The sequence below is a fragment of the Mastigoproctus giganteus genome, chromosome 4 (assembly GCF_048544385.1).
Source record: "Mastigoproctus giganteus isolate SK-2022 chromosome 4, ASM4854438v1, whole genome shotgun sequence".
Taxonomy (NCBI): domain Eukaryota; kingdom Metazoa; phylum Arthropoda; class Arachnida; order Uropygi; family Thelyphonidae; genus Mastigoproctus; species Mastigoproctus giganteus.
The window spans coordinates 8553630-8573272 of record NC_143578.1 but is presented as its reverse complement, the minus strand read 5'-3'; the positions used below and the strand labels follow the sequence as shown (position 1 = coordinate 8573272).

Sequence of the window (19643 nt, the reverse complement as noted above, 5' to 3'; positions counted from 1 at the left end):
TTCTTTGTGTAATCTAAATATTTTGGAAGTGGGAAAAATGAAATTAGGTAGCAAAACTATATGGAGTCAAAATGGAAGTTCGAGTATAATGAGTATTTTTGGAATTCTAAAATGAAGGGGAGGGGAGAGAGAGTTGCAAGAAAGCCACAGGCTTTTGATGCACTGGTAAAAAAAAAAAAATTCCACATAGGTAAGAAAATTAGAGTTAGCAGTTTTAACCTGGCAGTGCTTATGAACACCTTCGGGTATTGCTCCAAAATATTGATTGTGTTAATTGTTCGAAGGTTAATGTTGGACCTACTGAGATGGCATTTGATCATACATAAGATCATTTGATTATGAATTGGAAGCAGAAATATGTGCACATGCATAATTTTGAAATTTTTTTTGCACTTATTTAAAGTTTTAGAAACATGAAAATGGAGGTGACTAAGAGTCGCATGCTTATATTTTATGTTTCTAATGTTATTTCTTATTTTTAGTAGAATTAATAATTGTTTTTTAATTTCATTGAAAATGACAGGTGCAAAAACAGAGCAGTTTAAATTTTCAAATATTTCACTAAAAAAATATATTTAATAAGTATTGTAATCTATTAGTAAAAGTTCAAGCATTCGTATACTCAAAGCAGAATTCAAAAATGCAGAACAATTTTCCAGCATTAAAAACGAAAGTAGGACATCTGTCATTTACATCACAGTCATTGCCAGGTTAAAGAAAGAGTGAAATATAGCCAGAATAGTTACAAAAAATTTATCTTTCAATAAGAAATACAAGGTATGGTTTCTTTTTATTGAAAACCCCACTCAAGAATGCCATTGGAATCTATAGTACTCAGTACCATACTTGTGTGGAAAGTTGAGAAGATACTTGCTGTTAGGACTTGAATATCTGTAGATTGTAATTTTCAGGAATTACTTATGAAGGCAGTTTGTTCCAGAAAATGGAAGTTGAAGGGATGTGGAAGAAGAAGAAAAGTTAGTTCTGTGAGTTTGAAGCAGGACAGTGAGTTGATATATTATTTTGGAATTACTGCTACCAATATGCAGTACCTTACATTTGTCGATATTAAACTTCAATTGCCTTCAATGAAACTTCAATAGCTAATGAAATTTCAGATGATATCACATTCTAACCTTCAAAAGAGGGCAATTGAGTTAATTAATGACCCATCTCTTACAGTTTCTCCACTTTTTGTCTCATGGATGTTCTGTTTCTGCTGCATGGCTTTTCTATGGATACTTCCATGGGTGCTGTTTTTCTGAATTGGCTTATGCAATCCTCCCCACCCTCTTTCTTCCAAATAAGTCCCGACTTTTGCTGCAACCAGTCAACATTCTTTTACTGTCCATCTTCAAACTCACAGAACCAACTTTTCTTCTTCCTCATTTATTTCTTCAACTTCCATTTTCTGGAACAACTTCCCTTCATATATTTCCTGAAAATTATAATCTAAAGATATTCAAGTTTAATATCGACAAATATCATCTTCTCAACCCATGTACAATACTAAGTACTGTAGGTTCTAATACCGTTTGTGTTTGGGATTTTGATAAAAAAAAATTATTTTTATATTTAAAGAAATATTTTTCATAATATAAATTAATGTAAAATGCAGTTTGTGCTTTTATAATCTAAAACACTAATTTCATTTTAACTTAATATGTGATTTTTAATTCTTAACTTGTTTCTCTATTTATAGAGCTGTCACTCATTACTCTTCACTGGTATCTTACATTGTTTGCTAGTGTGGTTCATACAAAAATTCTTCTGCGCATTTGGGATTTATTCTTCTATGAAGGGTCGCTTGTCCTCTTTCAAGTTACTTTAGGAATGATAAAAATCAAAGTAGGTCATTTTCTTTTCTTTTCGTTAAATATATAATAAAAATTTGCCATAAATTGTTTATGGCAAATCTGTTAATAATAATAGCAAGAGAATTATGTGCAAGCAATGTGATTTTAATCACAAACACTGTATTCCAGCAGAAACTTTGACACAATTTTATTTCTTGGTGAGAGTGTAAAGAAATAGTAAAAACATAATTCACTATATTCTACAGAAGTCTTAAGAAACTTGTTGAAAATATAATGATATTTATAAAGAATTCTAGATTGGAAATAACCATTACCTTGTAAGCATTCTTCTTAGAATTGTAAATGCCATTGAAAAGTTTGTATTCTGTCTATAGCATTATTACCAAATGCTTCTTTAAACAATGTCTAAGTTTTTGAATCTGTTTTTCCAAGTTTATTACAAAATTTGATGCAAATTCACTGTTCCTTAACATTTGTTACTTACAAATTCTTTATTTGTTACTTGGTTACAAAAGTCTCAAGACTTTTGTAACCAAGTTTAAGTGTGTTTCAACAGAAACACACTTAAACACCATTTGTACAAAAACACATCATCCTATTCATGTGAAACTTGCTATAGTAACTCACAATGAATTAGTTCAGCAGTATCTAGTGGCACATTGCTATATTGCATGTGGTTGTTGCCCCACAGCTAGTATGGAAACTTTTGGCTTGCAACTTGTAAAATTAAATCCTTATTGGAATATGGGGACTCAGATGTCTAAAAGAGACTAAAGAAAAATTTTGAGAATATTTCAGGAAAGATGGGAAACAAGATAGAAAGCTGGAAAAAGTATCAAAAATTTTAATGACTTTTAAATTTTAGGAAGGGGGAACTTTAAGGTACTTGGAAATAATAAGGTGAAGGCAAAACATAAAAGGATATTTTAGAAAGGAGGGGAAGTAAATACTTTGATGATTTGCTATAAATGAAGATCATCACTGAAGAAGAAGAAAAGATGAAGAAACCAAAGTAATTTAATAAGAGGAAAAGATTTAAATGAAATTTTAATTGTAAACACTGTATTTCAGCATAAAGATAGACACAAATTTATTTCACGGTGGGAGCATAATAGAAACAAGAAAACATAATACACTGTATTCTGTAGGAAGAGTATTAAGTAACTAGTTGAAAATACAATGATAAATAAATGGGAGAAATATTGGGTTCTATTTCTGTGTGGGATATTAGTAATGGCAAATTATGCAAGAAAGCAAGCTTATAAAGCATCAGCCAAAAAAAAAATTTTCCATGTGACCTGTTGTCCATTCCCTCCAATAATTTGTCTAGTCCTTTCAATTTATTCAAAATACCCACTTCCACATCAACAGTTGAAAGTTTGTTCCAGCAATCAACCTTGCTGAAGGCAAACTTCTCACATCTGTCCTGCAACCATCCTTCCTCAATTGGAATTTATTCTTCTCATGTGTGTAGTCTGAGCATGAGGAAGAATGCCATCAGCATTGAGCTTGCTAAAGGTAGTAAAGATCATGAAAAATATTGAGTATGAAAAGGTTAGATTAAATTAGATCTGAAATGCTGAAAGCTAGAGAGAAAATAGTTTGTGTAAATGGCAATGCCAATAAATTAACCAAAGATTGTTTTTCAAAGGACAAATTCCAAAGGTTTAGAGAAATGTATTAATTGCACCATTATATAAAAAAGAGAAATAAAGCTGAAAGTGAAAATTACAGGGGAATTTCACTGTTTAATGTACTAGGTAAAAATCTGTGCAATTATCTTAAAAACCAGCAGCGCATAGCACATGCTTCTTGATTAGACTAGGGCTCGAGCCCATGCCCACCAAATACAGAGGATGCGGAAAGGTCAGGGAATGACCACCACATATCCCTGGAGCAATATGGCCTTAGTTGCTAATGCTCCTAAAAACCAAATAACAAACATTATCTTAAAAGAGAGAGGATTAGATGTGTCACTAATTTTAACCTTGAGGAAGAACAGTCAGTTTTTAGGCATTGCCTAAATCAAATATTTGCACTAAGACAAATTTAGAAAAGTCATGGGAACATAAAAAGATCCAATAATTTTGATTTGTTGATCTTAAAAGGACATTTGACAGTACCTAGAAGTCTGCTCTTTCAATTTAAACAAAATATGGCATCAAGGGTAATTGTTTGAAGGGAATAAAAGTTTGGAAAAGAAATGACAAATATGTAGTGAGGATTGAAGTAAGCAAGTTTTAAAAAATGGTTTAACTAAGATTAGTGAATGGAACAAAGGGTTACTCTTACGATGATGATCCTGCTCAGATAGCAATCTACAATGGGTGCTGCTCTTCGTCGACTAATGTTATTAGTGGAATCCCACAGGGTTCAGTGTTGGGTCCACTGTTGTTTTGTATATTTATTAATGATATTGATGAAGGTATATCAGGCTTAGTGTCAAAGTTTGCAGATGATACAAGGGTTGGCAGGGTTGTTAATGACAGTAATGGCAGTTTGCTACTGCAACAGGATCTAGATAATTTGGGCAGATGGGCTAAGAAGTGGCAACTGAAGTTTAACCTTGACAAATGCAAAGTACTGCATATGGGTAGAAGTAACCCGACAGAAAAGTACCAACTGTGTGGTACTAGTAGTAGTAGTAGTGGCATGTGATGCAAGAAAGCAAATGTATGAGCTTATGCAGCATCAGCCAAAAAAAAAAAAAAAAAAATCACACCATTCCCTCCAAATGCCTGTCCAGTTCCTCCTTAAATTTATTCAACCTATCAACTTCCACAACGACAGATGGAAGTTTGTTCCAGAAATTAACCACCCGCTGGCTAAAGGAAAATTTCCGCACATCTATTCTACATCTGTCTTTTCTTAATTTGAATTTATGCCCCCTTAGGTTCGTAATCTGAACAAGTGGAAGGATCCCATCAGAATTCAGCGTGCTCAACCCATTCAAGGCCTTATATACCTCAATCAGATCACCGCGCAGGTGCCTAGTCTCCAGCCACTGCAATTTGCAGAACTTAAGCCTCTCTTGGTAAGAGGATCCCTTCATTCCCCTCACCAATCTTGTTGCCCTTCTCTGTACACGCTCAAGTAAATCTACATCCTTCCTAAAATGAGGCCTCCAGACCTGTACGCAGTACTCAGGCTGTGGCCTGACCATTGCCTTATACAGAGGGATAATCACCTCCTTTTCCCTGCTAGCAAAATTCCTATATATCATTGACAAAACCCCATGACCTGCCCTGGCAGCCTGTCTGCATTGCTCAGAAAACTTCATATCTGCCTGCACAATTACTCCCAGGTCTTTTTCATTTTCTACCACCTTAAGTGTAGTACCACACAGTTGGTACGTTTCTCTGGGGTTACTTCTACCCATATGTAGTACTTTGCATTTGTCAAGGTTAAACTTCAGTTGCCACTTCTTAGCCCATCTGCCCAAATTATCTAGATCCTGTTGCAGTAGCACACTGCCATTACTGTCATTAACAACCCTGCCAACCTTTGTATCATCTGCAAACTTCGACATTAAGCCTGATATACCTTCATCAATATCATTGATAAATATACAAAACAACAGTGGACCTAACACCGAACCCTGTGGGACTCCACTAATAACATTAGTCCAAGAAGAGCAGCACCCATTGATTACCACCCTCTGTCTTCTAGCACTTAACCATCCTTTTATCCATTGTAGCAACTTACCCTTAATACCATTCTGCTCCAATTTGTACAATAGTCTTCCATGCGCAATAGTGTCAAAAGCTTTCCTGAAATCCAAATATATGATATCAAAATTATTTTTCGCATCCAGTTCCTTTGTAACCACATCATAATGTCCTATCAAATTTGTCAGACAAGACTTTCCCTTAACAAACCCATGCTGTGTCTGAATTATTGCTGCAGTCTTGTCTAGATGATCCTGCAATGCATCTTTAACCAGCGACTCCATTATTTTACCCGGAACAGAAGTTAAACTAACTGGTCTGTTAAACTACACTTAAGATGGTAGAAAATGACCTGGGAGTAATTGTGCAGTCAGATATGAAGTTTTCTGAGCAATGCAGACAGGCTGCCAGGGCAGGTCATGGGGCAGGTCAATGATATATAGGAATTTTGCTATATATCTGTATAAAGCAATGGTCAGGCCAAGCCTTGAGTACTGCATGCAGGTCTGGAGGCCTCATTTTAGGAAGCATGTAGATTTGCTTGAGCCTGTACAGAGAAGGGCAACAAGGTTGGTGAGGGGAATGAAGGGATCCTCTTACCAAGAGAGGCTTAAGTTCTGCAAATTGCAGTGGCTGGAGACTAGGCACCTGTGCGGTGATCTGATTGAAGTGTATAAGGCCTTGAATGGGTTGAGCATGCTGAATTCTGATGGGATCCTTCCACTTGTTCAGATTACTAACCTAAGGGGGCATAAATTCAAATTAAGAAAAGACAGATGTAGAATAGATGTGCGGAAAATTTTCCTTTAGCCAGCGGATGGTTAATTGCTGGAACAAACTTCCATCTGTCGTTGTGGAAGTTGATAGGTTAAATAAATTTAAGGAAGAACTGGACAGGCATTTGGAGGGAATGGTGTGATTTTTTTTTTTTTTTTTGGCTGATGTTGCATAAGCTCATACACTTGCTTTCTTGCATCACATGCCACTACTACTACTACTACTACTACTACTTAATTCCACATCTTTTAGTATCTTAGAGAAGCATTGTTCAGAGTTTTTGTAAAACAATGACAGTTTTCAATAAAAAAAAATAAATGAAATTAACAGAATGAAGCAATGGCAGAACCATATTACAAATGACAACCTATGACAAAATTTGAGTAAGAAGTATCCAATCAAAGGTAAGTCAAGCAAACTTAAGATGCAGTGGATATGCAGAAAGGAAAGAGAGAGAGAGAGAGAGAGAGAGAGAGAGAGAGAGAGAGAGAGAGAGAGAGAGAGAGAGATTATCTTAACAGATATTTGAAGCAAAAATGAACAGTAAATATGTGATGTGGAATAATGAATCATGCCATGCACCTCAAGCATCATGTAGTTGCACTTGAATGTGTGCCTATTTCCAATGAGTGGATTCATCAAGATTGCACCGCACCAAAAATGAAGTGTGAAGGTGGTAGTGTGATGGTATGAACCTGATTTATGTGGCTCAGGCTTACTTCACCTGTTATTTTTATTTAAATCATGAATGCAACTTTATATTGTGACATTCTGAATAAGTTTTCCTTAACTGTGTTGTGGAGTCCTTTGGAGAACACCATATTTATATCAGCTCTGTCATGAAAAAAAATCAATACAACATTAGTTTCAAAAGAATAACATGATGACCTTGTAATATCCTGGCCAGATCTGAATCCATTTTGAACAATTTTGGCATGGTTTTGGAGGCACAGTTAACGGTCAGGACAAGATTTTCTAGCTCAAGCAGACAATTAGCTGCAGAGTTGAGGATTGCAGGAAGATTCCAGTCTCCACATACCAAAAACTTGTAGAAAGTATACCCCTGAGGGTTATTGATGTCATTAAAGCCCATGAGGATCATACTTTATATAAACAATTTTTTTTTTCTATCCAGATGCTTTTCATTTTGTGCTGCAATATATGTAGAGCAAGTTGGAGGATAGCTCATATGTATACACCACCCTCCAACTAGTTCTATGGACATAAATAAATAATAAAATTCAATGAAAATTAACAAAGCTATTAAAAAATTTTCTCAAATTAAAAGTAGTTCTCCCAAGGCTGTTCATATGTCATACTTTTACAATTATATATTGCAGTGATTTATTCGATGGTCTCTGTCCTTCATTTCTTCAGGGGAATTTGACTCTGAATACATTGTTTATCTAATTAGACATTATTTACTTATGAATAATTGACTTAAATGTTGGTTATGACTATCCATATTTTAATTATGGATAGTTATGGACTGTCCATAATTGTTTCAATATTTCTGATTAATATATAAAATTGTATTAAAATGTCTTATTTTATCCTTTTAGACTTATTTTCCTAACAGATGATTCTATTGCTTTTAGGAACCAGAACTTAAATATTTGGAAAACTCAGCACAAATTTTTAATGCTTTATCAGATATCCCAGGAGAAATAGATGATGTTGAACATTTGTTTAATTCATCTTTTCGCTTAGCATCATCTCTCACAGATATGGTTATAGAAACTCACAGAAGAAAACATCTTGCATATTTAATGGCTGATCAAGGAGCTTTACTTAATCCAGAAAATGCTAGGAACCTACCAAAACAGGTATAACTTATTGCTGTTAATTAAATTACTCTTGTTGAGAGAAAATGTTTGCTGAAATTGGATAAAATAAATAAGGAAAAGTGCCCCAAAATAATTCTGAAAAACAAGATTTAAAACAAAAAAAGCATTAGAGAAAAATGTTAGTTTTTCTCTAATGCTTTTTTTATGCTTTTCTTTCATACCTTGATTATCTGTTTTGATTTTTATAGTCTGATGAAGTTATTGAAAATGCATTTGCATATTTGTGCACATGTTTTTTGTATTTTTTACTTTAATTTTCATTATGAGTTCAGGATACAACAGAAATATTTTTAATACCCATTGTTGAATGTACTTCTGAACTAGTTTTATTAACCTATATAAAATTAATTTTTATATTATCTCTCAAGCAACAGATGTCACACCCTATACTTTTGGAGTTGCAGCAAATTAGGGTGGTGTAAAAAATACTACTATACTTTGATAAAATCATGATAATGATCTATACTTGTTCTTATGGCATCTCCATAGCTAGGTGGGCAGGAGCAGCAGTGCATAGCACACGCTTCTTGATTAGACCGGGGTTTGAGCCCATGACCACCAAATATGGAGGATATGGAAAGGTCAGGGAATGACCACCGCATATCCTTGGAGCAATATGGCCTTAGTTGCTAATGCTCCTAAAAACCAAATAACAAACTTGTTCTTATGAATTCTATTTAGCATTTATGAATAAAATCAGGAATTATGATGTATGGACAAGTTGGATTATTAGGTAAAAAGATGGGCAACTACTGTGGCAGAGCATATTTTAAATGAAATTTTGTAAATACTTCTGCAATTTGTTCTTTGAGACTATGAAGTGTTTTAAAATGACAAATTGTAGTGATGGCCTAAGACCAAGTGTGTCAGATAGAAGACATAGTCTGAAAAAAACAAGTGTAGTTTTGTGGAGAGATTAATTCTCAAAAGTGTTGCTTATACCGAAACATTTAGGTTCTTTAGATATAATTGTTTCAGTAAGAGGAATTTCAGTTCATTATAAATACTTGCATATTTTATGACATTATAATTTTAAATTTCTAATATTTTTTTATCTTATTTTCTTGCAGCATCTTAATCGCCGTCAACTAAAGCGTTCAAAATCTATGCTCCAGCTTTTACTTTTTGGAGATGGAGAAACTGATGATGATATTCGTAGCAAAAATATTAGACAAACAGAAATTCTTGTGGATTTAAGAGAAGCTATTTTACAAGTGGCAAGACATTTTCAGTCAGTTGATCCTAAAATAAAAGTGGTGAGTTTTTACAAAACAAATAAATTTTATGTTAAGCGTAACACACAAAATGAAAATTTGAGTGTTGACTCTGCCAATTGATGGATCTAGATTGAATGCAAAAATAAACTGATTCATAGTGATATCATAAAGTAAACCAAATGATAGAATGAATTAAAACAATGAGGAAAACAAGGGGTGGTTATGAACATTCAAACTAAAAGGAAAGAAAGTTTCTTCTGTCTCACTTTTACACACCACCATTACATATTATGTAAAGACATAATATGTAATGGTGGTGCAATGTGGTATAAGATGATTCACTCAAAAACACAGCAACAACTTATATTTATTCTTTATTTATTCTGTCGGTGTTACTCCAGAAATAGTAGTAGTAGTAGTAATAGCAAATGATGCAAGAAAGCATGCTTATATAGCATCAGCCAAAAAAAAAAAAACCCTACACAGTTCACCCATCTGTACCCTCCAAGAATTTGTCTTGTTCTTCCTCGAATTTATTCAACCCATCCACTTCCACAACAACAGATGGAAGCTTGTTCAAACAATCAACCACCTCCTGGTTGAAGGCAAAATTCTGTACATCTATCCTGCAACCATCCTTCCTAAAATTTTGAATTTATGCCCTCTCATTTGTGTAGCCTCAGCAAGTGGAAGAATGCCATTAACATTTAGCTTACTCAATCTATTCAAGGTTTCAAACACCTTAATTCGATCTCCTTGCAGGTGCGTAGTCTTGAGATGCTGCAATCTGCAGTAATGAAGCCTTTTTAGGTAAGAGCACCCATTTGTTACCTTCACTAGTCTGGTTACCCTTCTCTGCATCTGTTCCAGCAGATCCTCATCCTTCCTAAAGTGAGGCCTCCAGACCTGTATACAGTACTCAAGATGCAGCCTAACCATGGTCTTATACAAAGAAATAATCACCTCTTTATCCTTGTTAGCAAAGTTTCTGTATATCATTGACAAAACCGCGTGAGCCGTCCTGACAGCATGTCTGCACTGCTCAGAGAATTTTGTGACTGACTGCACAATTGCCACCAGGTTTCTTTCATTCTCCACTACCTTGAGTGTAGTACCACATAGTTGATAACTTACTCTGGGGTTACTGCTACCCATATGCAGTACCTTGCATTTGTCAATATTAAACTTCAACTGCCAGTTCTCAGTCCATTGACCTAATTTTCCTAGATCTTTTTGCAGTAGCTCACTCTGATGAAGGCACCTCCGGAGCCAGGTGGGCAGGAGCAGCAATGAGAAGCACATGCTTCTTGATTAGATCGGGGTTCGAACCCATGACCACCAAATACGGAGGATGTGGAAAGATCAGGGAATGACCACTGCATATCCCTGGAGCAATATGGCCTTAGTTGCTAATGCTCCTAAAAGCCAAATCACAGCAACAACAACACTTTGATGACTGTCATTAACTACCATGCCAACCTTTCTGTCATCTGCAAACTTCGACATTAAGTCTGATATGCCATTGCAACTTCATCAATATCATTGATAAATATTGAAAAGAACTATTGGCCGTGATAACAGAGGTTCTTGCTATGAAAAAGGTGTCAGCATGATGGGTTCCAAAATTGATCAAAAACGCACAAGGGTTATCAAGTCAAGTGAACATTTGCATCATTTTCAACCGGATCCAACAAATTTTCTTGCAAGGCTTCTGACCCTGGATGAGATGTGGGTCTGTCACTTTCAGCAAGAGACAAGGAGCAGTCCAAACGGGGGAAACACCCCCACAGAAAGAAAGCCAAGTCGATTCCTTCTGCTGCTAAGGTCATGGCATTGGTTTTTGGAATGGTAATGAAGTGTTAGTTGATTACCTTCAGAAAGGCCAGATACATCACAGGGGCATATTATGCACACCTTTGAAGTGTTTGTGTGAAAACATCAAAGACAAATGGCGAGAAAAATTTAGCAAAGGAGTCTTGTTGCACTGGAAAATCATGCTGCCTCACAACTCTGTCATTGCCATGGCTACACTGCATCAGTACAGGTTTTAAATATTTAACCATATCCCATATTCACAGATGAGATTTCACCATTGGAATCTCACCTATTTCCTAATTTTAAAAAATACCTGACCAGCATCCATTTTCCCACTGAAGGTGACATCATTGCTGCAGTGGATGCAATTTTGGAGGTCTAAGAGATAACTTCCTTTGCAGCTGGAATCAACACATTGCATCATCAGTGGCAAAAGGGTATCGAGTCCAAAGGGGAGCTACGTTGAAAAGTAACAAAAGTAACATGACTCCTCAATTAAACCCTTCATACTCAAGAACCATGAACTTTTCAAATGCTCCTTGTATGTGGTATTCTGTCAAAGGCTTTAAGAAATCTAAGTATGTGTTGTAAAAGTACAGAGTTTTAATTTAAGTTTGTTGCACTGTCTATATCCTGCATACAGAAATGAATCCCCATTAGGTAAGAAAGTTCTGCATACATTCAACAACAATATATGTGAGTCACAGCACATTTTGTTTTTTAGGAACGATTGCCAATTATTTATCCCTATCACTCCTGACATCTTGTAACATGTCATCATGCTTACTGCATCTAATTGAAACTATAATTCCTTTAATAAAGATTAAAGTAGCAAAAATATCAAAATAGAGAATATTTTGAATGTTTAAAAATGTTGCACTTAAAATTTAAACTAAAATTACAAAAATATATTACAATATACCAAATAAAACTAAAATTTAGTTGTATCAAGCAACGTATAGTTTTTTAGTTGAATTTTTTTCTTTTGGGTTTTTTTACATAATGATGGAAGCACAAGATATGACCACAACATTGATTTCTAAAGGCAGTCTGCAATTTACTGCACCTGAAATCTGAGTGAGTTTAATAGTAAAAGAGAAACTCCCATGTTTACATCCACTGTAAAGCTTCATCTTAAACAAGCAGGGCTTTATGGTTGTGTAATGGTCTGAAAACCCTTATTATTAAAACTAGTAAATTGAAAGAAATGGTTGGCTTTTGCTAATAGCCATCAATATTGGACAGTTGAAGAACGTACTGTGGATGGATGAATTTGAAGTTCAAATTCGTCCATCCACAGATTCAAATTTGGATTCAAACTTCAAATTTGAATCCAAATTTGAAGTTTTTGGATCCAATCCTGTAGTTCATATAAGATGATCAAATGTGTCACATTGCTTAGTGCATACAGTTGAGCACTGTGGTGGTTCCATTCTGTTTTCGAGGAGTAGGTGGGATCATCAGAATTAAAGAAATTTTAAATTTTAAGAAAAGAAGGCTATAAAAACATTCTTGAACATAATACAATATCCTCTGGACTTTGACTTTGTGGAAGAAATTTTATATTACAACAAGACAATGACCTGAAGCACAGCTCTAATCTGTGCTGGGACTTTCTCGCAACTAAACAGTGGGGGAGGAGGTATTGAAAATTATGTAGTGGCCCAATCGCTTGACTTAAACCCAGTAGAGCTTTTAAGGGATCATCTAGATTGTCAAGTTTGTGAAGTCTACCAATCTTTACAAAATTTATGGGAACCTTGCAGATCACTTGGAATAATGTTAGTCAAACATTATTATAAGATTAAGTGCCAGAATGCCACATCTCTGTAAGGCGATGATAAAATTTCGTGGAGGATATTTTCATGAAAAATCAGTATAGATGTTAATATTAATTATTTCAGTTTCTTTGCTGTAACTTTTTCAATGTTTAATAAAAAATCTTAAAATGCTTTGTAGTGTGGTTTTTTTTCTTTCTTTTTATATTAAACCTTAAATTGTCATATTAATTTCAAAAAGATTACCAAAAACTGTTGTCATATGGTTCCAAACTTTTAGGTGGGAGTGCATGTGGCTTTGGATTTTTAATCCACTTGTCGGTGGGGGGGGGGTACCACCCTACTTTTAGAACTTTTTATTCCATTTTAACAGAAGGAAAACCAGATATTTTTGTAAAGTGACCTCTGTCAGAGGCTGACTAAATTCAGTCATTGTACAAAGAAAGCCCAAAAAAATCTCTTCCCTCTCCAATCCAGATTGACTCAGTCCCATGGTTTTCAATCTCAAGTTAAAAAGGTCATTAGAAAAGCCAACAGTGGAAGTTTAAAAAAAAAAAAAAAATAGATGAAATTGTAACATACTTACTCCAACATACAATGCAGATGCAGGATACTTCATGAATATTTTGCTTTGTGGTGGGTTTTTTTTTAAACATTTGTGCATAAAATATGCAGTTTTAAAAATATTTGTGCAATTAAATTATGTTTTTATTTAAATGAGTACAGTACAGTACAGTTTGTACAACTTTAAGGCTTTTTCTTGCAAATAAATATTCCTTCTAAAGGAATTCAGGAGAATGCTACATATTGTTAAGACTACTCCTTAGAATACAATTTGTGTATGTTCAAACTTGCATATCTTGAACTCATGTAACTTGAGAATTTAAACAAGTTGTATGAGCTTAGATTATGTTAACATATCTTAGTTCTGATGTTGCTTGTATCAGTTATCTATTTCTGCAATATCAAAGAATGTGATAAGCATCTTTCAGCTGTTTTGAGTACTTTTGATTTCTTAGTTAGAGGAAGATTACCCTTAGAGACTGTTACTTTGTAAGCAGATCATGATGATGAATCTATATCATTTTTGGCAGTGAAGATATCTTTCAACTATCTGCTAACTACTTTTTAGATTCAGCCTTGCAAACAATGTCAGTTTCTGAGGACAGATCAGGAGCAGGATTAAAACTTTGACAGGATTAAAATCAGTACTGATTTTAATTCTGTCAAAATGTAACATGTATAATATTAACATAATTTTTTACGACTACCTATAGTTCTTAATCTGTGTATTTTTGACTTTGCCAAGGATATTTGCATTATTTTATGTATTTCTTAGAATCTTACAGCTGATTACTCAATGGAAGGCCATGCTAAAGACACAGAAATATTTGCCAGTGTTTCCCGTAACCGGCGTAGACGTGGTAAAGCCCTGCTGGATTTTGAAAGGCATGATGATGATGAACTTGGTTTCAGAAAAAATGATATTATAACGGTAAATATTTACTTCTTGGATGTGCTAGGGAATAAAATCAGTATTATAAGTATTTTAATATTATCTTTAAAAAACTCATTAACTGATTAAACTGAAATTAAACAATTTTGTCAGTTTCATATGGTGGAAAAGTAGTTATTTTCATTTGAATCATCTTGTGATAATACTGTATATGTTTCTCTATGATTTAATTTAATACAACTTATATGAGCAGTAAACAGTGTTCATATGTGTTTTGTGTTGTCATTTCTACCTTCCCTATTTCTTTAGTAAATTTTTTTTGTGTCTCGTTTTGTCATTTAGTTGTGTTGAATGATATTGTTTCAGTTAGTTATTTTGTTTTATTCCTTTTTAGTATGATTTGGTTTTATTTCATTTTGCATATTTACATTGTTTAGGTTTGTCATTTTGCCACTGTTCAACATCAGAATTTACATTTTGTAATTTTATTTTCCTATGTTTGGCAGTAGAAGCTTATTGTATTTAAAAACATTTGGCTTTCTCTGAATGGTTCACTAAAGAAATATGAACTTTTGGGGAAACTAGGCATGCATCGTTCCTGATGAAGTTATGCCTATGGTTTTATTTTTGTTATTTTTCTTATATGCAGAGGTTCATAAATACAGACCACAGACATGTTATTACATGCGATCTAGAAATTATAGAAAATGAAGAACTAAGAAACTTTATGAAACATGGTTTTAAATATAGGCTTAACTACAAGAATAATTTTTAAAAAGTTAGAAAAGAGATATACAGTTCAGTTACAAATTATCCCTTAAATATGAAACGCAACACCTATTGAGGAATTTAATGGCTGGATAAGGTGCATATTGGACGACAGCACAAACTTGATCAAAAGCATTGAACATGAACAAACTGCAATAGTTAATAATACAAACATAAATAGGCAGATTAAAGAATTACAAAATAAATTTGTAATTACGAGCATAGTTAACGCCATCAATAAATTTGCCATCATTTGTAATAAATTCTACTCGGAAACACTGAAAGATGAAATTACAAAAAGCAATACATACAAGAGGGTCAGCAACAACATAAGAAGCACAGTGAACTAGATACTGGCACTACACAAAAAATTAAAAGCAAGAATAGACAATACCAATGTACTGTTCTTGTATATGATATCCAAATTTTTTAAAACATCAATTAGTTTCAGATACATTATCAGTGGAAGAAACTGCTACACCAGTGTAATCACCAATAAGTTTGAAAAAAATTCTAAAGCAAATGTATATGGACATAGACAAAACATGGATAATAAATAGTAACACTGAAGGGTTAAAATATATCAAAGACAACCATAATACAAATGGTAAAGGGATGGTTGAGTGGGAAATGGCAGAGAGTGGTAATAAATGGACAATGCTCTATGTGGACTAATGTTATTAGTAGAGTCCTCCAGGGTTTGGTGCTGGGCCAATTGTTGTTTTGTGTATTTATCAGTGATATAGATGAAGGTATATCAGGCTTAATGTCCAAGTTTGCAGATGATACAAAGGTTGGCAGGGTATGTTAATGACACTAAAGACAGTATGCTACAGCAACAGGATCTAAAAAAGTTAGGCAGATGGCTGAGAAGTGGCAACTGAAGTTTAACATTGACAAATGCAAAGTACTGCATATGGTTAGCAGTAACCCAAGAGACATGTACCAACTGTGTGGTACTACACTCAAGCAGGTGGAGAATGAAAAAGACCTGGGGATAATTGTGCAGTCAGATATGAAGTTCTCTGAGCAGTGCAGACGGGCTGCCAGAGCAGGGCTTGGAGTTTTGTCAATGATATATAGGAATTTTGCTAGCAAAGACAAGGAGGTGATTATTCCTTTGTATAAGGCAATGGTCAGGTCACACCTTCAGTACTGCGTACAGGTCTGGAGGCCTCATTTTAGGAAGGATGTAGAGTTGCTAGAATGAGTACAGAGAAGGGCAACAAGATCGGTGAGAGGAACAAAGGATGCACTTACGAAGAAAGGCTTAAGTTTTGCAAGTTTTAGCATCTGGAGACTAGGCACCTGCGAGGTGATCTGATCAAGGTGTATAAGGCCTTGAATGGTGTGAGCAGGCTCAATGCTGATGAGATATTTCCACTTTCTCAGACTAAGAACCTGAGGGAGCATAGATTCAAATTGAGGAAAGACAACAGTTGTAGAATAGATGTGTGGCAGTTTGCCTTTAGCCAGTGAGTGATTGCTGGAACAGACTTCCATTTATTGTTGTGGAAGTTGATAATTTAAATAAATTTAAGACTGAACTAGACAAACATTTGGAGTGACTGGATGGGCGAAATGGGAAGTTTTTTTTTTTTTTTTTTTTGGCTGATGCTGTATAAGTTTGCTTTCTTGCATCATATGCTTTAACTAATGCTAATATCCTCAATATAGAAACACTTGATTTTGGCAAACTAATCACTGCCATCCCACTAGACAAACTCAAAATAGTATTGGACACATACTTTAAAGATCACAAAGAAAAATTAAAAATAAATGAAAGCCAATGGGCAGTGTATACAGATTTCTGCATATTCAAGAACTACATATATGATGGCAGAGACATATATAAAAGTGTAATAGTCGGATCCAGATTTCAGTACTGGCAGAAAACCTTTTCCTACATCACTACAAAAAAGAATACAATAAAAAGAACAGCAACTAAATAAAGACATACAAATACATCGACAACATGATTTCTTTTGACAGCAACTGAGAAGAGGTCAAAAAGGATATCTGTCTCATGGATCTGACATTAATAAAAAAATGAACATAGACAACACATACGTTGTGCCTCCATAGCCAGGTAGGCAGGAGCAGCAGTGCGTAGCACACACTTCTTGATTACACCGGGGTTCGAGCCTGTAACCACCAAATACAGAGGATGCGGAAAGGTCAGGGAATAACCACCGCATATCCCCGGAGCAATATGGCCTTAGTTGCTAATGCTCCTAAAAACCAAATAACAACAACAACACATAAGTAACATTTTTAGATCTCAAAATAAATATTAAGAAGAATAACCAAGTAGAAATAGGAATATACGATAAGAGAGAAGATTATAACTTCGAAATGATACACCTGAGCTATTGGAGCTCCAATATACCAATCAAAATACAGAGAAATATAATATAATCACAAGCAATAAGAATAATAAGAATATGCAACAGTAGAAATAGATCTGAAGCACTTGGGATATTAAAAGACAAGCTTACTAAGTACAGAATTCCAGACAGATTTATCAAAAACCACCTAAGTAATATAATACATAATGAAACAACAAAGGAATGATAACAAAAAAACAACAAACATCGACAAATGATTTTGTATAATTTTGTAAATAAATATATTAGTTTAGCCTTCATGGGCTAGTCTAAACCCTGTAGCGTGTAAAGCAAATGCCCTCTGGGGAGAGAAGCTTTATGGTAGGCTAATATTTTAGTGTTATGTTAGTACATGTATATATACAATTTTTTTTATCACATTATTTGTGCATTTTTGTGGGCATTATGGTAGTTTTCCCAGATTACATTGCTTTATCTTGAAGCGTAAGAGGTTGCCACTTATGCACATGACTAGGGCGCCAATCTATAACTAACTCTTTCACTTTTTGGTTCAGTCGGCAACATGCGGAATGGTAAGTCCTTGCAGCAACTTTGAAATGTGGAAGTTTTTTTTTTTTTTTTTTTTTGTGTTTTTTTCCGATAAGAGAAGTAATTGTAAATTTTAAACTACCAGCATATGTATTTTTATTATTAACATCTTCAAATTAAAGGTAACTTAACATAGATGCCACAGTTTCCTGTACATTAAATAAATCCTTTCATTTTAATAATTTTTTAGCCTTATTACTAAATAATATATGTACTATTGAAACGTTAAAGGCTGTATATATGGAACTATTTCACTATTTCAGCACAATTTGCTGAAATAGTGAAATGGTGTGGCATCCTGAAGAGATACTGTTCACATATATCAGCCAGTTATCCACTAATTTTTAAAATTTTAAATAACAATATACATCAATAACAATATCAATATACACTATTAGCAATTTGCTACACCATCAATAACAATATACACTATCTGTTTCTGATAGTTATATGCCAACCTCACCATATTATTATTCACTAAATACAGTATACATAATACTTGTACTTGTATTTGTACATAATACTTGTACTTTAGTACTTGTATATAATACAGTATTCATAATACTTGTACTTTAGTACTTGTATTTTATCAGTTTTTAAAATATTTGGATATTAGTGACAGCATTGTATTTTATATTAATATATTTATATATATATATATAAGTTATTTATGAGGAATTTTTGCATAAGTAATTTGAACAAAGATACTTGCCTATGATATTAAGAGTAGGAGATCGGCAAAATTACTTAACAAGTACAAGTCAATGTTGAAAAAAAGCCGAGAGTTAGGGTTGAATTTGAAAATGTCTACAATTCTGCCCAGACACGATAGGAGGGAGTATATGATGAGAGCCTTGTCGATCAATTCGGCCCTGGAGGGATTGTGCAAGGCTCAAGAGGTAGAATTTTTCTCAGCCTAGTCTGTGCTTGTTAACAGGAGAGACTGCTTCTACAGGGATGGGATACACTTAAATAGAAAGAGTGCAAGAATATTTGCTGATGCTATCGAGGCAGAGTTAGGTGGGTCGGAAAACTGCTAGCTTGGGAGGATACACAGACTAATAGATTAACAGCAGCCGCTGGCAGAGGTGAAAGTGATCCTTGCACTGCTTCTATTGAAATGCAATTGAGCAGCAGCCAGAAAAGCAAGGCGATGGGGCTTTCCAGGACTGCTGGGAGTCATAGTAGAACAAGTAAATACATGGGCTGTGTTAGGGTAACTAAGAGCAGAAACAGGTGCATGTATACTTGCATGTACACCAATGCTAGGAGTATAGTTAATAAATTCAATGAGCTTGAAGTGCCAGTCAAGACATCAAAGGCAGATATTGTTGGGATATCAGAGACATGGTGTCACACAGACTTAAGCAGTGCAGAATTGGAATTTGGGGAGTACAATATGTACAGAAATGACAGACAGGACAGGAAGGGAGGAGGGGTTATGCTCTTAGTTAAGAAGCACGTAAAATCTAAGGAAGTGCATCCAACTGATGTTGGTGGACAATACAATGTTGAGTCTGTTTGGCGTGACATAAGCACTGGGAAAGGAAAAATGAGAGTAGGT

At 34.5% G+C, this 19643-nt stretch overlaps 1 protein-coding gene across 1 annotated transcript in view; it reads left to right on the top strand.

The window, feature by feature from the left end:
• LOC150086369 (small G protein signaling modulator 3 homolog) overlaps positions 1 to 19643 on the top strand; it is a 157366-nt gene that overhangs the window by 52515 nt on the left and 85208 nt on the right. The window contains exons 8-11 of the mRNA XM_090371336.1: positions 1703 to 1848; positions 7861 to 8088; positions 9180 to 9365; positions 14259 to 14414. Coding sequence (XP_090227462.1) covers positions 1703 to 1848; positions 7861 to 8088; positions 9180 to 9365; positions 14259 to 14414 — 716 coding nt within the window. The remainder of the gene's footprint in view (positions 1 to 1702; positions 1849 to 7860; positions 8089 to 9179; positions 9366 to 14258; positions 14415 to 19643) is intronic.